The sequence below is a fragment of the Momordica charantia genome (assembly GCF_013281855.1).
Source record: "Momordica charantia cultivar OHB3-1 chromosome 10 unlocalized genomic scaffold, Mcharantia_2.0 BLBB01000010.1, whole genome shotgun sequence".
In the NCBI taxonomy this organism is placed as follows: domain Eukaryota; kingdom Viridiplantae; phylum Streptophyta; class Magnoliopsida; order Cucurbitales; family Cucurbitaceae; genus Momordica; species Momordica charantia.
The window spans coordinates 4,103,676-4,123,880 of record NW_028275158.1 but is presented as its reverse complement, the minus strand read 5'-3'; the positions used below and the strand labels follow the sequence as shown (position 1 = coordinate 4,123,880).

The window sequence follows — 20,205 nt, the reverse complement described above, 5'->3', positions numbered from 1 at the left end:
AATTCCTTTTTAGCCAAATAATCAAACATCATGACAAATTTGAAAAGCAGAATTAAAAATTATCACAATAAATCAACAAGTCAAACAAATTCCTATTAAATCAAAAATTTTAAACCATGATATTATCCAAATAATTTGTCAAAACAATTATGGAATTAAACTCACGCAATCAACGCTTACCTAAAATTGATACTAAATTGTGTAGACAAAACTTTGGAACTTCATTAAAAAATTTAATAAACAACTTATCCAAAATAAAAAATAAAAAAATAAAAAACCTGCACAAATTCAGATGAAGTATAAATTAGGAACACCACAATAAACCTATTGTTTGGATATCCACTCTTGACTTTACCACCAACCATAATTATTTGAATTTTCTTTTTTTTTTTTTCATTACATCCTCACTTCTCCCCACCAAACAAAAAAGAGTAAATACTACCACAAAAAAAGTGCATATATATAATTATGTTGAATTAATTAATTATTTGTTATTTTCGAAAGGACGTGGCACAAATAAAAGACACTACGTGAACTCAAATTCTAATAAATGATTAAATTTATCAAAATCCATCCGCTTAAACTTTTGGGTTTATTAGAGTTTAATCACGTTTAAAATTTTGTTAAATTTGTTTTAAAAAACATGAAATTTTTTTAGTATTTACCTCCAGAGTGAAATTATATAAAATGAAATAAAGGGGCTGTTTGAATATTTATCCCTTGATCTCAACAAAAGTTTCTATTATGTTTTTAAAATTATTTTAAAGCAACTTACAAAATTAAGATTATTGTACGTTCAAAATTTAAAAAATGCGGGACCCAAATGAAAATTTAAAATACAAAATTTTATTTAAAAAAAAGCAGTTAATTAATTTTCAGAACACTTCATTCAAGTAGCTGGAAGCCAAGCCACTAATTTTCTTGCTACCAGAAAAAAAAATAAAAGAAAAAAAATTACAAGAAATAGAGATCTGTGGCCTTCTTCAAAGCGTGGGTGAACAAAAAAAAATATATATATAAATATATAAAATTTTTTGTACGAAAAGTGGGAGTGGAAGTGGAAGGTATTTCTATTTTTGTGGGGAATCTTCCATGGAACTGCGCAGAAGAGCTTCAAACGGTGGTACGGAATCCATTGATGCTCTGCTCTCAATACAAAATTTGCGTATTCTATTTTATATCCCGCAGTCGTTAACTTTGAACTTTGAACTTTGAATTTCTTCAAGGAAAGACATTCTTCTAAGCAAAGCAATTGCAGCCGCCCCCGTGTCCGTGTGTTACTGTTGTTGCTTTTCTCCTGGCCCTGCCGGTGGGTCGGCGCCATTTTCGAGGTCCGGCCAAGTCTACGGCTGATCGTCTCCTCAATCCTGCTCCGGTTCTTTATCTGGTGGCTCTGGGTAATTCTTCCAATTTCTTCGTTTCTTGAGACTTGTGCTTTATATGGGTTGTGCTTCGATCATGTCTGGAAACCCTAGTTTTCTTTCTGTCTTCTGCTTGCGATTCCCTTTTGCCCGTTTCTTCTGTGTCTTGATTGTTGTTGTTGTTGTTGTTGTTTTGATTTGATTTGTTTTGTTTTGCTCGCCTTTCCTTGCCTCGTAAATCGTAATTACTCTGCTGCTTCGCCGAGCTTGGAGAATTTCTTGGGGGGTGGTTGGTCATTTTCTGTGAACCCTTTCCGTTGTTCCGTGACTATGTTTGTCTGTCTATTCCACCGCTATCGCAAGTCACGCTGCTCTATTTGTGAGTACAGTCATAAATATCGAAGTATCTTGGTTTCTTGCAGCTCTTCATCTGTGTGCCGCTTGCGTTCTCCAGAATCGAGGGACGTTGATTTGTTGAGTAACATGCATGCTTGGGAACTAGATTCTTCCTCTTCATTATAAGCATTTCAGTGAAATGAACTGTGGATGTTGGAAGTTATAGCTTCAAACTCTATCATGTTCGTGAACCATATTATTGTCAATAGTTTTTGTGAATCGTTAGTTAAAACATATTTATGTTAGTCATGGCTGCTCCGTATAATTTGTAGGGCTGATTAGAGGGTAGGATGAGATTTTAGAGAGAAGTTTTGGGTGAAAGTCATCACTTAAGTGATGGGTCGACACGTTAATTCAAGTGATACGTTTATATATCCTGAATTATGCTTTTGTAGATTGCTTCTTATGCTCTGTCTTTACGAATAATAGGCCTCCAGGTTGTCAATGGACATGCACAAATCAACAGAAAAGCTGGGTAATGATGCAAATAGCAGGCATGAAGGAAGTGAGAATAATGAATGTGTAAGGCTAGTCATAGCTAATGAAGCAAGTCCTTTGGAAACAGAGATTCTACAGCCTAGAGCTAAATTAAAAATTAAATCCTTCAAGTGGTGGATCAAAGTCTCACTATGGTGCATTATCAGTATCGTATTTCTTCTTGCTTTCTTCAAGTGGGGAGTGCCGTTTCTTTTTGAGAAGGTAATTTGATTAATTACATCACCATTTCTTCTGTTTATAACCTACCCATTAGTTGAACTGCAGGAAATTTAACCTTTGCCTGTTATTTATTTTTCAAAGATTTTTCGTTTCTGCTGCTCATAGTGTATGATATACTTGCAGCCTTATGAAACTAAGTTTGATGTAATAATGGCTTTGAATATGGATTAATCATATTCTGATTTGAATAACAAAGTAACCAAGAGTGCAGTAAAATCTACATATAGTGTAGTGTTAAAGAGGATTTTATCCATTGGAGAGAGTTTTTAGTTTTGTTCGTAGGCACAGAATTAATGTACTTGAGATGGGAACTCATCATGATTATTGTTTGTATGACTGTTGAGAACTTCAATTCTTATTCTATAGAGGTCCCTAGAACTTAAAAACTATTCTGATTGCAAATGCAGCAGGAAAAGTATGTGATAAGGCAAACTATTTAATGTAGAGAAGGAAATAACAGCCAAGTGGTATATTATTATGAATGACCAATAAACATATCGTATAAATTTGTTCATCTGTCAATTAGACTATACTATGATTTTTTCCTTGGTGCTTTTAGTAAGTTTTGTTTCAAGACTGTTATGTTGAATATCTACTCTATTTCTAACGTTTTTAATTCCTGTGATTTATTTGACCTCTATTTTTGCTCCCTGAGTTCATTTCAGGTCATTATCCCAATCATGCAGTGGGAAGCTACTGCCTTTGGTCGACCTATGCTTGCACTTACGCTTGTTGCTTCTCTGGCACTATTTCCTGTATTTTTTATCCCCTCTGGCCCTTCAATGTGGTTGGCTGGGATGATTTTTGGCTATGGCCTTGGGTTTGTTATTATAATGGTTGGAACAACTATTGGGATGGTCCTGCCGTATTTAATTGGATTATTCTTCCGTGACCGCATTCATGTAAGATCTTTATCAATTTTAGGAAGAAAATTTATTCTGGAGATCAATTGGACCCATGCTATAGTTTGTCATTTGGTTCCATAATCTCTGTTTATTCCTTATCGTGCAGCAATGGTTAATGAGATGGCCTCAAAAAGCAGAAATGCTCAGGCTTGCTGGGGAAGGGAGCTGGTTTCGTCAATTTCAAGTTGTTGCACTCTTTAGGGTTTCACCATTTCCGTACACTATTTTCAATTATGCGATTGTGGTAACAAGTATGAGGTTTTGGCCCTATTTGTGTGGGTCAATTGCAGGAATGATACCAGAGGCTTTCATTTACATTTACAGGTTTCTTTCTTCGTCCCTTGTTTGATTACTTTTAATTTACCCAAGAATGTAAGAAGGAAAGTTAACACATTCGTGTGAATGTGTGTCTGTGCATATATAAATCGAAAATAAGCCAAATTTCAAGATTTACAAAGGTTCTTTCAGGAATTGTGTTTCTGTTACGGCATATTAAACTATATACATTCAAAACTTTCTTGATTATTCATATGAAACAGAAGAATCTATTGAGATAAATATAAAGGTGGGGGTACAATTTTTGGGTTAGTTTTATATATATATTAGCCTATAATTGGAGTTCTTTAGATAGGAATATATGTAAGCTACCTATTTCTATTTTCATCATCAATGTCAAAGTAGCTTCTTTTTATCCCTAGTTGTTACAGATATGAGTGATGTCTTATATCCCTCCCTACTTTTTGGGTACTTTGTTTCTCTAGTTGTCCACTTATTTTCTAACACATTGAATGTTTCCATTACTAAAGAAAAAAAGAATTGTAAACAACGTTAATGTTCATCTAGTTTTAAAATTTCTCCCATCATATGCTTGTGTGCATTCTGGAAAATGAACGGAACCTTGTTTTGCATAATGAGATATATGTACCTAGACTTATATGCGCTCATAAACATATGCTAAATATGTCGGGCTTTAATTTGGTGCAGTGGTCGGCTAATGAGGACACTAGCAGACGTCCAATATGGAAAACATCACCTGACGACGGTAGAGATTGTGTATAATGTCATCTCCTTCATCATCGCGATCATCACTACGATTATTTTCACTGTTTATGCAAAAAGGACGCTGAGCAAGCTTCAAATGGCACAAGATGATGGAAAATATTCTGCCTCTCACCCTGGCAGTTTCGAGGTGGAGAATCTTTCACCCGAAAGGTACAAGTAATTTGGTTTTCCATCTAGATTGCCATATTGGTGAACTCGCTTGGATAAGATGCAGATTAGTTCCTGCAAAATTAACAAATAACCTAGAGGATTCTGAACACTAACACCACTGAATTAAGTTGTTCTGTAAAGGTTTTCAGGCTTAAAATTTATTCATTTTGCAAATTGTTTTCCTTTTTCTGTTCCTTTTTCATTCCGAACAGGTCTTTAGAGTGTGGGAGGAAAGGGTTCATGTTAATAGAAATGGGTTTGTGAGAGTCTGGATTTGCTTTGAAAGGGAAAAAGAATGTAGAATTTTGTGATGATTTCTAAAGTAGTTCGAAAAATACGATAGCTGTTGGCTAGTTTCAAAATCGTGTATTCAATAGATGATTTTTAATGCCTGCACCAAGATCATCGCTTCAGGAGGGGTGAACTTTTTTTTCTTCCGGGATCTAAAGCATTGGTGGGGCTGTGATTAGACCTTATTAGAACTCACGTTTTTTCTCCACAAAGAACAAGAAACAGAATATAGAAAATTCTTGTGAAATTAGAGAAAATACAAGAAACAGTTCATCTTGATAACGTAAAGAGAGGTAAAAGTTTTTCTGAAGTTTCAAGGGAGACAATATTGGGTGAATAATTATAAAAGTACAGTTCTACCATTATCACGAACCTTACAATTAGGAGTTGTCGTCAATCAGTGTTATGAAACTTTGTGCAATTTGATATTGAGTTCGCTAGAGAAATTAGAGAAAAAGGTTCCAAAATGCTGGTTGGTCAAGCAAATGTAAGATTCGTTTGTAGTTGAAAAATAAAAAAGTGAAGATTCATTCAGTCATTACCATCCTGACTTAGAAGATGAGGTGTGCAGATCCTCAATTGATGTGAAGAGGGAAGATAGAGCAGTCGAAGAAGTCATCGGGGAGATTACCTACAAAATAAGAGTGGCAGGCATGCTCGATAGGGTGGAAAAGGCACCTAGACGAGATCAATTGGGAGCATGGTGAAGGGGTAGAGTTATTTTAGTCAAAGACTCGAGTTTACTTAGCATCGATCGGGAACTTCAATGAACTAGGTAAGAGAGAATGTTGTGGTCATGCTCATCAAAGGTTGCATGCCCAAGAGGCCTCACTCATTATGTATTGATACAATATAACTAAATTTGTAGTTTGTTGTTTATATATTAGTTTTGAGTGCAAGTGACTTCTCACCACTTTGAAGAACGCAAGATCCCACGCTGTATAAAAATAATTTTCTTGCCTAAAAGCCAAGTAGTGAAGTGCAATTGTGACACCTACCATGCATTCATGAATTTGCTTGCTTCCTCAGCAATGGCTTTCCCAGTAGGCAACTGTAGAAAATCAGAAAACCAATGGCCAAACCCACATTTCAGAAAGAAGGAAAAATTATAAAAAGAGAAGCAAAGACTTCACCTGCAAAGAAACCATGGCAGCTTATTGTCAAACACTTTCACCTCTACAGCTTTTTCGTGTTTAAAGAATACATTATGTACTAACTATATCACAAACTCCAAATCAAGAGTTGCAGAATAAAGGATTAAAACAGGTATCAAAAACACCCTCCCCTAAAGCCAAAATCCTTATAGTTAACTCCATCATTTGGCTTGTGGTTTCTCTGCCAAGCAATATTGTTTTACATTCTTTCCCTACAGTCTTCAGTTTCACCTCGACAGACAGACGTTTCAAAATCCGATCACCACAACCAACAGCGTTTCTGCAACTTACGGCGACATGCTTTCAGAAGAATGTGTGTTATATGATCAAGGTTTCCAAGGTGCTGGAGGTGGTGGTGGAGTTGGGAACATTGGAGGCACTGCAGAGAAGATGGTGTTCTTGTCAATTCCAGTTGTCTTTTCACCTGACAGAGCAATGAGCGCTGCAACCAAGCCTGCATTTCCAGCTAGAGTTGGCTCGGTGTAGTTATAGTTGGTACGAACATCATGAAACCTGTCGTGCTTGTCAGGACCAGCAACCATGGCACCAACAATTGTATTTGGGTTAGGTTTCGTGCTGTCCCTCCATTTCCATCCTCCTTTGCAGTTATATTTGATCTTGTTCTTTGGGATCGATGCACCTCTATGATGCACATGTTTCGGGTAATGATTTCCAAAACCCACGATGTAGCTCATTTTACGGGGGTTTTTGCCAAGGATATAATCAATCTGCAGAATACCAGAGAATAGTCTTGAATTGAGTGTGTATTTATGGGTATAGAAACCGAACTAAACTGATGAACCTGACCGAACTAGTCCATACTCGAGTAGATTCGGTTCAATTGAACTTATTGGTTCGGTTAACAATTAAACATGTTGAACCAAACTAAACTTAACCAATAATATAATTCATAAGAAAAAAGTTTTTAATTGTAAGGAAGTAATTAATACCTGGGTCTTGGCAAAGTCGCGCAAAACATCAGTTGAATAGAAATTGGGTCCACAGTACCATCCAGGTGTATCTGCTGCTTCCAAGTAATCACTGTACAGGGTGGCCAAAAAGGCTGCATTGACAATGTACTGAAGAGGCTGTGGCCTTCCATGATTTAGCTGAATTAGGCCTCCTATAAGATCACCCCAACACGACAGCGAAAAATGTAAAATGTATTAGTACATTGTAACAACTATTATGGTTTACAAGGTTAAAGAGTTCAATTACCAACAAGGATGAGGAGTGGCATACCTCTAGTTCGATTAAATTTTGTGAAAAAGGGCAGGTAGGAACACATGACTATGCTAGTTTGATTGTGGAATGTCCTCAATATTTCCTCGTATGGATATCCAGGGCTCAAGAACAATCGCAAACGGCTAAGAAGAACCTGCAAGAAATGGTAGAATTTAGTTTCAGCAATAATTTGATACATGGTACGTATGAGTTTCCGTAGATATTAATTAAAGTTCCCAACGAATACTCATGATTCAAATTCATTGCAAAAAACTGGTGATCACACTTAAATATTGTGACGAGAAATCTCGACAACACGACATTTACAAAAATAAGCAAATGCATCATAATTCATCGCAAGAATCTAAAAGAAATGCCACGTTACATTTAAGAATGGAAGTTTTGTAATTGAGGGCAATGAGAAATCGTGAACTAACCTGAGCACCAGCAAGCTTGTTGTCCCAGCTCAACACTCCATAATCAGGACCACCCCAGAAAGCACCCGCATGTTTGGCAATGCCGGGTGTGGTAGCAAGTTGAAGATAACTAGAATTCCCAGTTGCATAATACAACCAAGCTCCACCCCATACAAACTCATCCCAATAACTAGTTGAGTTGTAGAAGATTGCAGCTTCTGAATTACCTGCACTGTATCGGCCTCTCTGCTCTCTGGCAAATTTGAAGAGTGTTCTGGCACCGTGGACAAGTTTCTGTGAGTATGCCTTGTTATCTTTGAAAACAATGGATGCTGAAGCTAAAGCAGCAGCCATTTCGGCAGCAAGATCCGAGCAACTACTGCACGTTTGTACAGGTCGTACATAATCAATGTCCTCTGGGCGCATCCAACAATAATGATCATTAGGACTTGTATTTCCTCCAGAGGTATCCCCCACTCCGACCTGTCATATGATGGATGGAAAAATAAATATTATAGCTGAACAACAAAAGAATTATTCAACAACTTGCACATGAAGGGAAAGACAATTCTTATTTAGGGGCACATTCATAATTTACTTCAGCGTATTTGCAAGAGGAATTGCACCCAAGTCATGTAGGAAGTCGAAAAAAAGCATTCATTCAACATGACACAAGTAAGAGTTTTTTTGTACCTGCATAGCAATGGTATTGACAGAATCTGCAGTATGGTTAAAACTCTTGAGGAAGTAATCACTCCCCCACTTAATAATATCTTTGACATGGTTAAGCTCTCCAGCAGCTTCATATTTTGCACTGTATTCAATGACACTCCAACTTAACATGGTCATGGCAAAAGAGGCAGGAAAGTTGAACTTAATTGCATCTCCAGCATCATAAAAGCCACCAGACAGATCCTTAAAGAGAGATGATGAACCGTCACCATCCCGCGTGCAGGAATTATCCCTCCAGGACACATTATTATGCTTCGGGAGCTTACCAGCTGCATTCACGGACGAAAATGAGGTAAATAACACAATACCAGGTCATTGATTATTGAAAAATAACAAACATAAAGTTAAATCTTTACTGCCTAACTACAAGTAGAAATCCAATCTAATGTTTCATCAGAATTTTATCAGTAGCAAAGACCAATTAGAACTTTTTTTTTTTATATATAAAGGGGTTAGCCAGTAATTAATGGTAAATCGATTGGATGATTACTCACTGAGCGCATCATCAATTCACATATACATCTTAAGATGATCAATGAACATTTTCATCATCAACTAATTTTCTTGACTATGCATCCTAGATTTTAAATAGACAGGTATCAAATAAGGTTAAACATCTCCAATAACAACTCGGTATAGTTTGAGGAAAAAAAAAAAAAAAGATAGGATCTCCTGTTATGAGTCAAAACCCAGTGGGGAAAAGTCATCCAAAACCAGATCCAGCCTGATTGAGTAAAGAATATGAAGTAAAAAATTCCAGATTCACACCAATTATCACCAAAAGTACTGATAATGCAATGGTGAAGTAGAAATGGAGGAATAGAAAGATAAGGAATGAAAGATGAACATACATCGCTGAGCATTGAAGAACATGAGGGCCTTGTGGAGGGCGAGGGTGTAATTGTCCGGCGGCGGGTGAGGGTGGTGGTGGCGCGGCACCGTTTTAACGATTAGGGTAATAAGTCCGGCGATAAACCCAGACACGAGTAGGGTTCCAACAGTCCAGACGAAGATCTTACGGCTGACAATAATGCAGCCCAGATCTACATACTTCTTCTTCTTCTGCTCGCCAGGTCCTAGCAGCCAGCTCTGCTGCGTCTCGTCCAAGGGCCGAGACAGAGCCGCCCTGTCCAAATCCTGCAAATTCCGGCTCCGATCGTCGTCGGTGGCTGAATCCGCCGCGTTGATCTCAAGCGGACCCCCCCACGGATCCCGCCCGTACATACTCATCTTCGATCTCTCCTCTGAGTAACACGAATCGACGAAACGAAAGAGCAGGAATCAAAGAACAGAGAGATGAAATTCGGCACCGAAAAGCGGAGAAGAAGCCCAGATCTATCAAATTTCTGGGAGGAATGGAAAAATGTAGAGAGAGAGAGAGGAGAGAATTAAAGGCAGTGAAGAAGAGCAGGAGAGGAGTATATGAAGAACAAAGGAAAGCGGAAAGCAGAGCAATAGCTGTCTGTGTTCTGTTCTGTGTGATGAATACACTTTTCCGGATTTTCATTTCTATTTTTTTTTCTCTCGTTCAATTAATTATTTTAAATTTTCAGAAAGCGAGTGACGGTGCTGAAAATGAGTCAAATTATTGCCTAATTAGTAGAAACTATCATAATATTAATACTAATAAAAAACAAAGCTATTAATAATTAGGAATATTTAAAATCTATTTTTCCCATTTTTTGGTTATTCTAATTTTACCCTTCCAAAAATCTTCAAAATGTATCAATTAAGTATATATTAGATAGTATAACATTAGTATATCAACATATATTAGGTTATATCATTGGTATATTATTGCTTCTATTAGATAGTATTATTGATCCATTAAGTAATATAACAAATCAAAGTATATCAACATTCATATTAGGTATAGAAGATAAACGTTTTCTTGTAGAATCCAAGTAACATAACACAATTCAATACAAAAAAACTGAACACAGTAAACAGAAATAAAGAGAAGTAAAATATAATGTATCAACATTTATATTAGGTAGATCGTTGGTTTAGCACTCATAATTAGGCAAATCAAGTCGGGTATGTCATTGGTATATATCAAGTATATCATTGTTTGAACTTTGTGTTCATTAAGGGTATATTAGACTTTTGATTTCTTCTATGTAGGTTAGAAGAACCTTTAAGACAAATGACGAACACTCCTATGCTCAAATCAATACAGATTAAAATATGTATCAAGATATTTTTGTCAGAACTCACTTACCTCTCGTTGTACTTACTCTTTCATCTTATAGGTGAGGTAGGAGAGTGTTGGCGCAAATCTTCCCGCGATGCACACCGCAAATCAATGGGAGTCAGAGAATTACAAACGATACTTAACCCCATTTATTCATTCCCCTTAATCACGACGTCATATGAAGTCAGTCACAGATTGGGGATAACTTCCATTAAACGTGTCGGTCTCTTTGTTTGAGTGATCAGTCAAATTGGTGTACCCTCCCTATAGCAACACGTGACGATCGGTTTTTACCCCACAGTACCATAAACATGATTTAATAAAACTATATAAGAACTAAATTAAATTTGTCGACGAAGATTACATATTCAAATCTCTATCTTCCGATTGTATCCAAAAAAGAAGATCAGAGGACAAAATTAAAACTAAACTTAATAATTTGTATTTAAAATAAATATAAAAGATTAGACGTCATGTGGAAGGTGGAATTAATTAATTTGTCACCGAATTTATGAAATTATAATTCGTAGCGTTTTGATTTGGTAGAGAGATGGCGACGGAACCACTAATCGACAGCGACAACCTGTCTACCACTTATTTTTTTCTTGTCATTTTCTGGTCTTATAATTCACATCTCATTTAATTTTTAGTTAACCTAATTTATATAATTTCCTGCGATTATTTGTCTGTATTATATTTTTCGATATTATAAAAAAATTATACCTCTATTTATTCTAATTTCATATTTACGAATACAATTGTCGGTTCTTTCCCTGTCTCTTTCTATTTCATGAGAAGCAGAAACTTTCACTCAAAGTTGAGTGGTTGGGTCAATAGTTATTTAAATATAAATTAAATGTTAACTTCAATTTTTAACATAGATATTTAAATATTAAAACTTACGTCAAAACGAACATAGCCTAGCGATAATCGTATCTCCAATCAAAAAGTTATGAGTTCGAATCCCTACTCCCACATGTATTAAAAAGAACTTACAATAATGTGTAGGGTCAGGGTGACAATTATGTCTAATTAATCATTAAATTTATCGACTTTACGACATACATAAGTATGAAAGTTTAGATTTATTAAATACTTTAAAGTTCAAAATAGATAATTATTAGTTAAGGATTAAATTTATAATTTTACAGAAAAGAACAAATAGAATGTTTTCTTCCTAGCAAATTATAATGTTTAAAGAAACTATATTTTTAAAAAGCGAAGGAAAAAATGGTGGAGGGAGAGTTCAGCTGGTGGCTTTGCTTGGTTTCCACATTTAATTTTATTAGAAAAAAAAATGTATTTATTCTTTCTGTGTGTTGGGAGCATTTGTTCACAAACTCCAACTAACGTTAGGTTTAGGCTAAGCCCTTTGCCGACACTCAAAGAAACATATTTTCTCTCTTTTTTATTTATTTATTTATTTTTTATTTCCACAACACAGAGCATCCCACTTGTCTTTGTTCTCTCACATTTCATTTCAGCAACTTCTTTTTTCAAATTTGAATAAACAAACCCATATCTTAAAATATGATTTTGATTAAGTTTTACTTTAATAACATCATTGTTATGAAAAGACCATTCAAACTAATACATATCTTAAAATATGATTTTTCTTTCTAATTACACCTAATAAGCGGTAGAGTGAATAAAAGATTTCCGCCTCTTAATTTATTGGATTAAAATCTTAAAAAGACAATTTAAAAATTTTCTGTTAAAGTTTTAGAATTTTGAAAATGTTATATATATATATATAAAAAGTTAGTAGGTGAAAATTAACAATTTCCTAGTTGTGTGTTATGTCTTCAACAAATATATACTTATCATTATGTATAATCATCAAATATATTAGAAAAATACTATCAAATCTTAAGTATTTTAATATATACTTTTTGAATTACAATAAACGGGAGCCACTCCTTGACTCTGCCACGAAGAGAGCGTGCAACCACGGTTATTAAAATCAACAATATTGAAGTATAATAATTAATATCAATATTTATTTAAATAATTCCTAAAATACATTAAATATAAGTTTTATAATTAAAACTATACAGTATGTATACAGTAATACAATTTACAAACCCTTTTTTTTTTTTGCCAACTTCAATATAGCACTACTATACGGCTCACATTAAAGGTCAAAACTGTGGCTGTGGAAATGGAAGATTGGATGATGGCTGCGTCTGCCCATGTTGTGTGACCTAATTGCTTTTGCTACACTTGATTGAAGTGTAGAAGGACCACAAATTAATACACCAACATCAACTTTGCCCCGATCCTCAGATACTGATCCAAGAATCTCTGCATATAAATGAATAAAATTGTCTTATAATCCATGTTTCCCGTATCGGAGATTGAAGTTTTCGTTTCTCACAATATTGTATTACAAACAACGATATTTGAAACGACCATAACCTATAAAAAAATGGTGTTTAACTAATATAGATGTAATCTAATATAACAGATGAACACACAAGTTGATTTTACATGTCTTGAAAGAAGAATGCGTCCTTATGCTTTAACTTATCTCACAAAATACGTTAATTAAACAACAAGATAGTAACGAAAAGCTGACATGACATCACGTGAAACTTGACACACACTTCGATATGTCATATAGTTGCATATACTACTCTTATCACATTAGCTTTTTGTTACCATCCAACTAAATAATTAATACGTCGAAGGTGTAGGTAGATATAAATTAGAATGAGGGAAGAAAAAAATACCTTCAAAGTTTGGTCTAGATCCATACTCAATAGTGGTAGAAGTTGCAAAGGGCTTGGAAGTGAAATCCCTTTGTGCAAAACTCTCTTTGGGGATGTCTCCACCCACTTGATCTTCAATGTCATTGTTGTGGTTTATCCTTTTGGTTGAAATGTGTTGTTCCCAAAGAGTCCATAAGGCAGCCACAAGACCTCCAAAGAGAACAACACTTGCAAGCATGCAAAGCAAGAAGAGGAGGCCTTTGTACCACCATTTTATGATGTGAAAAGGGTTGATGTAATAGACATCTAGTAAGCCCACTAAGAGGACAAGGCCCACAGTTGAGAAAAAAACATACAGCCCTGACCATACATTGTCACCAGTCCCAACCAAAACACTCACTTTGGATCCCTTTGATAGTGGACAAATTGAAATCACCTTTGTGGGTTGGATTTCACCTTCCTATTAAATTGGTAACAAAGAGTTAAAAAAGAATCAGAAAAATTTAAGTGTCACCCACTTAAAAGCAAGAAAATGTCAAATAAGTCTCTGAACTTAATTCAACGGTTAAAGACATCTTATTCCTTTTCTATGGGTCGGAGATTCCATCCCCATTCTCACATTTATTGAACTACAAAACATATATCAATTTTATGTCTAACAAGCTTTGACCTTAAGTTCCTAATATATTGCTAAACTTTCAATCCTATGTTTAACCAGTCTTCTAGATACACAAAATTCCATAAAATTAAATTTGTATCTAACAGATTTGTAAGTTTTAGAAAATATGTAATACATCAATGATTTATTAGACACAACATTAAAAGTTTATGGACTTACTAGACACCCTTTAAAGTTTTAAAGAGGTACTAGTTAAGACATATTTCATGGATCAAAAAATATTTATTACACACAATGTTTGTTGAAAGTTTAAGAAGTAAATTTAAATTTGAGAAGGTACCAATGGTGGTTGTGATTCTCTAGTAACATAGATGGAGATGTTGATGTTGAGTTTATCAGCAAAAAATGGACAAATTGATTCCACATTGAGAGTGGAGAGAAGAGAAAGCTCAGTTGATTTCTTGACTGCCCAAACAACCAAAATCTTCTTTGGCAAACATGGTTTCCCATCTCTGGTACGATGGAGAATGTCGCTCAATATGGCTAGGAAAGGAGAAATTCCAATTCCTCCAGCTACTAGAATCAGATTTTCGTACCTACAAAACACACCAAATAGATCAGTTGCCATTTGATTCTGCAAATTATGAACAGCAATCGATGAAGAAGAAGAACAGTATACTGTATTGAGAGATCAGGAGAATTCTAACATCAAGTGATATGGCGATTCATGGCCATAAGGCCCCTCCACAGCAACCGTCATTCGAGACCGATGTTTATCAGAAGAGAGCTCTGTAATTTTATCATTCAAGATCTTTCCCCGAAGCCCCTCCGTCCATTTCCCAAGAACTTTTACCAGAATCGCCAACCGATCTTCTCCTTCCAATGGACTCGACGAAACGCTGAACGGATGCCACTCCAGCCACGACAGCTCTCGAACTTGCAGGAAGATGAAACTCAGCGCGTTGTATCGGAGACCTAACAATTCGAACAGATCGCGGAAATTAGGGCACGGAGCAACACAACACCGAAATTAATTGATCGAAGAAATTGAAATGGGTGATGGATCGAACTTTTAGGTTTCGAGAGGATCAATTCCACGGTGCCGCAGGGGAGGGCCTTGGCGGAGATTACGTCGACGGTTCTTCTGGATTGGAGGAATCTGAGGAAGCGATCGAGGACGAAAAGGAAGATTCCACCGGCGGCGATGCTGAAGACGAAATCGCCGACGTGGAGCGCGAAGAAGACGACGAAAACGATGTATAATTGGTGAGTGTAGAAGAACAATTCGAAGTTCTTGGTTCTGACTTTGGGGAGAGAGGTGATCCACATCAAGATCCCGGCCAGAAGGCTTATAACTCCGGGAAGATTCGCGATTCCGATGTCTTTCCACTCCAGCAACTGCATCGCAAAACAAGAACGTTGCAGAGCAAGCTCTGTCAGTGTCATCCATGGAAGAAGGCGCAAGAACAATTTTGACGACCATTTCAGGTTCTAAAGCTTAATTAAATCTTTCTTTTCTTCATCAAACATTTGAAATACATATGTTTGATAAACTTCTGAGTTTGATCCAAAATTTTATGGAACCATTGAACATTTGAGATAATAACTTCGAACAAGTATATCATTATCCACTCTGTTATTCACTAAGCCCATGAAATCACTCTTTTTCAAAGTTCATAACTATTTTACTTTTCATTTTCATTTTAATATCAAACTTTCCATCCTATGCCACATTTTTGGGTTCTAGGAACTAAACTTTTTTTGTATAAAACGTTTGAAAGTCGAGGAATCTCAAGATTGTGGCTCTTCTAACTCATCGATCTTGGTCAGATCTATTTTTGGAACGGATGCTCGTTTGAGCGTTTTTTACTCTAATACCTTATAAAGTCTATTTTCTTTTCAATGTGAAATTCTTCACAAATTATATCAACCAATGCGAGGAAGCTAATATAAGTTCATATAAAATGAGTTCTTTTTTGGGCGGGTAAAAATCGGGTTCAAGTATAGTTTGTAAGTAAATTAAGTATAGTTTCGTAGATAAGATACTCTAGATGACCTGTTGGATACATCGGCCTTGCATGTACCATCCAACGACATAGGCCAAGCCATGGAGGGTGAAAATGAGCATTGTGAGGTGGCCCAACCAGACATGGTATCTGGTGGCGTGCTCGAAGGGAATGTCTATGAGGCGTAGAAGGACAGAACCCCGCGATATTGGGACAAACAAAAACCCCAAACAGAATAATCCAATTGACCCAAGCCTCAGTCCCATGATTTCCAACATCTCCGCACTGCCAACAACAATAAATTAATTAATTAATGTCACAATATTTTTAATGAATCTAATCTTTATAAATAACTCACTTTAAAAAATATTGAAACCAAATATTTATTTGTAATTTAGTCCAAGAGAAAATCAGTTTCATCTCATGAATGATTGATTGATGCATGTCTCACATTTTCATTTTTAAGAAATAATAATTTCAATGGTCCCTGAAATATCACTATGTTAATATTAACGACTCTCCCACGTTGAATATCAGCCACACAAGTAGTTTAGATTTTTTTTTTTTTGAGAAACGGCTAATTAATAGTTAGTTGTAAGCGAGAGAAACTCCCGCATTAATGTTAATAATATACTAATATCAAGTACATTAGTGATTTATTAGATATTGAATATATATTAATTATATTAGTGATATATTCAAAATGACATCATTGATCTTTTAAGTACTCAGTTGATAAATTAATAAGAAACCTAACCTGAATCGAAAATATTTATTAGTGATAGACCTGATAAGGTATATATGATTCATATATTACTTGTGACCCCATTAATTTTGAGGTTAATTCAGCGGTAATTGACACATATTAAACAAATATCATAAGTTCAAATCCTCTCACCCACGTCTGTTGGTCCTAAATCTTTCATCCAAAAGTTGAGAGAGACCGAAGAGAGGTTATTTTTTGAAAGATAGTTGGCTTCCTACCGGTGATGAACAATCTTGTGTTCACCCCTATTAAATCTTTAACAACTAAGAGATGAAAATGTTAAAATATAGATTTTATTTTATTTTTGAAAACAATGAACGGTCAATTTTTCACTAATAATAACAAATTATTTTTTCTTCCTATACATTTAAAAAAAAAAAACACCACCCATCAGTTTCATTACCAAGAAGACATTTTCCTAGACAATAATTCTTTCAACTAATTTAAAAGGCAAAAATTGTTGGCAATTGCATACCTCTTCTGTTTGGGAGTTAAATACTGAAGGAAACTGTCGGCCAACATCCGCAAGGTGTAGTTATAGACAGCCCAAACAACATACGCCACAACCACCACAATCCCAACTAACTCCGCCGCCGTAACTACTTCCAACGGCCCCCCCACCACCACCGGCAGCGTCCACAGCCGCCATTTCGCCTTCTCTTTCCCACTCTTCTTCTTCTTATTCCTGTCATTCATTCCATTCAAATTCCTAAACACACAACAAGTACAAAGCTTTCTAAAACTCTTTATTTCAAAATTTTACGTACCGGTAAGGCTCGTCGTCCCCAGAAACAACCAGGTACACTGCCGAGAGGACCGCAATCACGAGAATGGGAGCGCTGAAAGTTAGGAAGACACCGCCTACGACCAATTTGATTAGCGGTATCAGAGTATGTAGATGAAGCGAAGAAGAAAGGGTGGAACAACTATATAGAAGTTTTAAATTCCATTTTGGAATAAACTTAGAAATTGAGAAACACTCTTGTCCGTGTATACTTTCAAAATAACAATTTAATCTCTAAACTTTAATGGATAATGATTTAGTCTTTAATTTACATTAATTAAAATATCTGTACCAATTTAGTCCTTATTAAAAAAATTGATCAAAGTTGTTACAAATTTATTATATTATAAGAATTAAGTGGTTACTCATTTAAAAACTAAATCATCAATAAGTAAAGTCTACGACTAAATAGTTACGAACTCATCTAAAAATGAGAGAAAATAGAATCTAAATAAAAAAACAAAACTTCCTTCTTAAATTTCTCTGCATAGTCCAATAGTATATAGATAAGTAAAACACGCAATAATTATACAAAATTAAAAAAGTTGTTGGACCACACATAAATTCCGAAGGAACTCTTGGAAAGTTTTTTCCTTAAAAAAAATTTATAATTTCGTTAACTATATTGAAACGAAAAGTTACCAGTGACCCCAAAAAGGGTTACTTCGGTGGCATTGAACCATTTGTTAAACATTTCCACAGTGAAGGAAGCTGGGTACAGAAAAATCACCATAATCCACCCGATGAAGATCACCCACATCGTCAATTTCAGAACCCATTTCGCACCAGATACGATGATCGTCGACGCATTTCCGGTCGCCGGAGAGTGATCGTCGGCCGCCGGAAGAAGCGGCCGGTGAGCAGAGTGATCGTCGTCCATGGAAGCCAGAGGAATAATGAAGAGGAGAGCTTTTGGTAGCCTTAGCCTTTGGTAGGCCAAACCACAAGAGCTTTATAGAGACCAAATAAATGAGGCCATAAACCACAAAGAAGAAGATGAAGCCATGTTGGTGGGACCCATTCCATTAACATGAAGGATTTTACGGCGAAAAAATAAGAAATATAAAAAAAAAAGCTTTTATAAATTTAAAGAAATTCTTATCTCGGTTGGAGGTAATGAAATATTACAAATTTTTTTTAAGTTAACAATTATTTAATTTCACTTTGTTATTACCCATTAATAATAATATTAATGTAATTGTTAAAATAGAATTTATCATTATTAAATATTAAAACAATAAAATTATATAATCATTTTTAATGGATGTAAGTTTATTTTAATAATTTATTATTCATTAATATTAAATAAATTGTTATAATAAAAAAATTTATTATTATTTTAATTAAAAATAATACAAGCACAATATTTAGTTAATATATTTGTAATTAGTTAGAAATAAAAAAAAATGGTATAGAAATAATTGTTATATATTTGATTCCTATTCCGATCTTAAATAATTTTATAAACAACAACGTCAATAAGTTTCAAATTCTGATCCCATAAAATTTCAAGTAAACAACATCAAACAAATAACATTCCTATTCTAATTCTTTCTCATTCTAATACCTTGTAAGTAAGCCTCGGTTCATAATTTTTGTTATAAAATTAATTTGCATAATTTTATTTAATAATATCATATAATTTATATTATATTGTATTTAATTATTTGTTTTAATTAAAAAATAAAATAAAAGGAGTTTATAACATAAAATATAATATACTTATCGAAATTTTCATAATATACTTATATCGTTGTTAATCTAACTCTCCGTATCTTAAAAAGTTTCAAATTTCAAACAAAAAAAACACAGAAAACATAACATAGTTGTTCTCAAAATTTTCACTTTTGAGATCATAGAATTCAAAAATAATTTTCACATACAAATTTATCAAACATATATTCGGATTCGATAAATTTAAAAACAAGAAATAAATCGTTGGAATGGAGAGGATAACTTGGTTGAAACAAAAGTTAAGAGCCACAAAAGAAAAAAAGGGACATGTGTGAAACTGAAACAAAACCCATTTCAGGCCACCAACTTCTTAGATAATGTTTAAATTTTATTTTATTTTTGGTGTAACTCACTAAAATTTAAAAAATGTTGAATTTTTGAGGAGGTAAGTTTTTAATTTTGAATTTTGTGTTTAATATGTCTTGGAATAGATGGAAAAATCAATAAATGGAGACTTTAATTATTAAATAGTCTTCAAAAATTAGTCAAAGTACGAGCATATAGTTCAGTGGTACAATAATTGACATATACTTTTAATTATGAGGTTGTGATCATCAATTCAAGTTAAATGGTATGGATGGAGCAAAGTATGAAGAGTGAAACAATATGGTCGTAGTATCGCAGAAAATAGACAACATATTGAAAAAAATCAATAATATGGACAAAATATTAGTAATTTTAACTTATTTACAAATTGTAAAATATTAATTAGGTAATTTAAATATTTAATGTGAAAATTTTTTCTTTTAAATTCTTTTCCTTTTTTATAAAAATATTCATCAATATCAATATTTTATCCATATTTAGATGAACATTTCCATAAAATTGAAACTTTCATTTACAACCTTAGAATTCAATTTGTATTATAAGTTTGTTCAAGTTGGATCAAAATAAATTGAATATGTTATGTTAAAATTAGTTTCACTTTATAACTTGCTCAAATTGGTTTGAGTTTGGTTCAGTTGATAAACTATTATTTTATT

General features: G+C 34.4%; 3 protein-coding genes across 6 annotated transcripts; 1 reads left to right on the top strand and 2 right to left on the bottom strand.

Annotated features, from left to right (window-relative positions):
* Positions 1–974: 974 nt before the first annotated feature.
* Positions 975–5,781, top strand: LOC111008092 (SNARE associated Golgi protein family). 3 transcript variants are annotated; one of them, XM_022280670.2, is made up of 7 exons: positions 975–1,123; positions 1,232–1,397; positions 2,187–2,456; positions 3,140–3,376; positions 3,486–3,703; positions 4,364–4,591; positions 5,454–5,781. In XM_022280670.2, exons 3-7 carry the CDS (start codon positions 2,202–2,204, stop codon positions 5,587–5,589), a joined length of 1,074 nt encoding a protein of 357 aa, XP_022136362.2. In that variant the 5' UTR covers positions 975–1,123; positions 1,232–1,397; positions 2,187–2,201; the 3' UTR covers positions 5,590–5,781. The 3 variants fall into 3 exon arrangements, with proteins under 3 accessions (XP_022136362.2, XP_022136361.2, XP_022136363.2); XM_022280669.2 differs by having other exon boundaries at positions 976–1,123; positions 1,227–1,397; XM_022280671.2 differs by lacking the exons at positions 975–1,123; positions 1,232–1,397 and adding an exon at positions 1,507–1,740.
* Positions 5,782–6,010: 229 nt separating this feature from the next.
* GH9A1 (glycosyl hydrolase 9A1) lies at positions 6,011–9,872 on the bottom strand. The gene is made up of 6 exons (XM_088118553.1): positions 9,260–9,872; positions 8,370–8,677; positions 7,698–8,159; positions 7,279–7,414; positions 6,987–7,159; positions 6,011–6,764 (listed from the first exon to the last, which is right to left on the bottom strand). Exons 1-6 carry the CDS (start codon positions 9,636–9,638, stop codon positions 6,363–6,365), a joined length of 1,860 nt encoding a protein of 619 aa, XP_087974679.1. The 5' UTR covers positions 9,639–9,872; the 3' UTR covers positions 6,011–6,362.
* Positions 9,873–12,580: 2,708 nt separating this feature from the next.
* On the bottom strand, positions 12,581–18,435 carry LOC111008081 (ferric reduction oxidase 7, chloroplastic). 2 transcript variants are annotated; one of them, XM_088118904.1, is made up of 9 exons: positions 18,131–18,435; positions 17,468–17,565; positions 17,180–17,382; positions 15,989–16,223; positions 15,003–15,330; positions 14,640–14,907; positions 14,273–14,528; positions 13,335–13,773; positions 12,581–12,906 (listed from the first exon to the last, which is right to left on the bottom strand). In XM_088118904.1, exons 1-9 carry the CDS (start codon positions 18,366–18,368, stop codon positions 12,737–12,739), a joined length of 2,235 nt encoding a protein of 744 aa, XP_087975030.1. In that variant the 5' UTR covers positions 18,369–18,435; the 3' UTR covers positions 12,581–12,736. The 2 variants fall into 2 exon arrangements, with proteins under 2 accessions (XP_087975030.1, XP_022136349.1); XM_022280657.2 differs by having other exon boundaries at positions 17,180–17,389; positions 17,472–17,565; positions 18,131–18,434.
* Between the last annotated feature and the right edge of the window lie 1,770 nt (positions 18,436–20,205).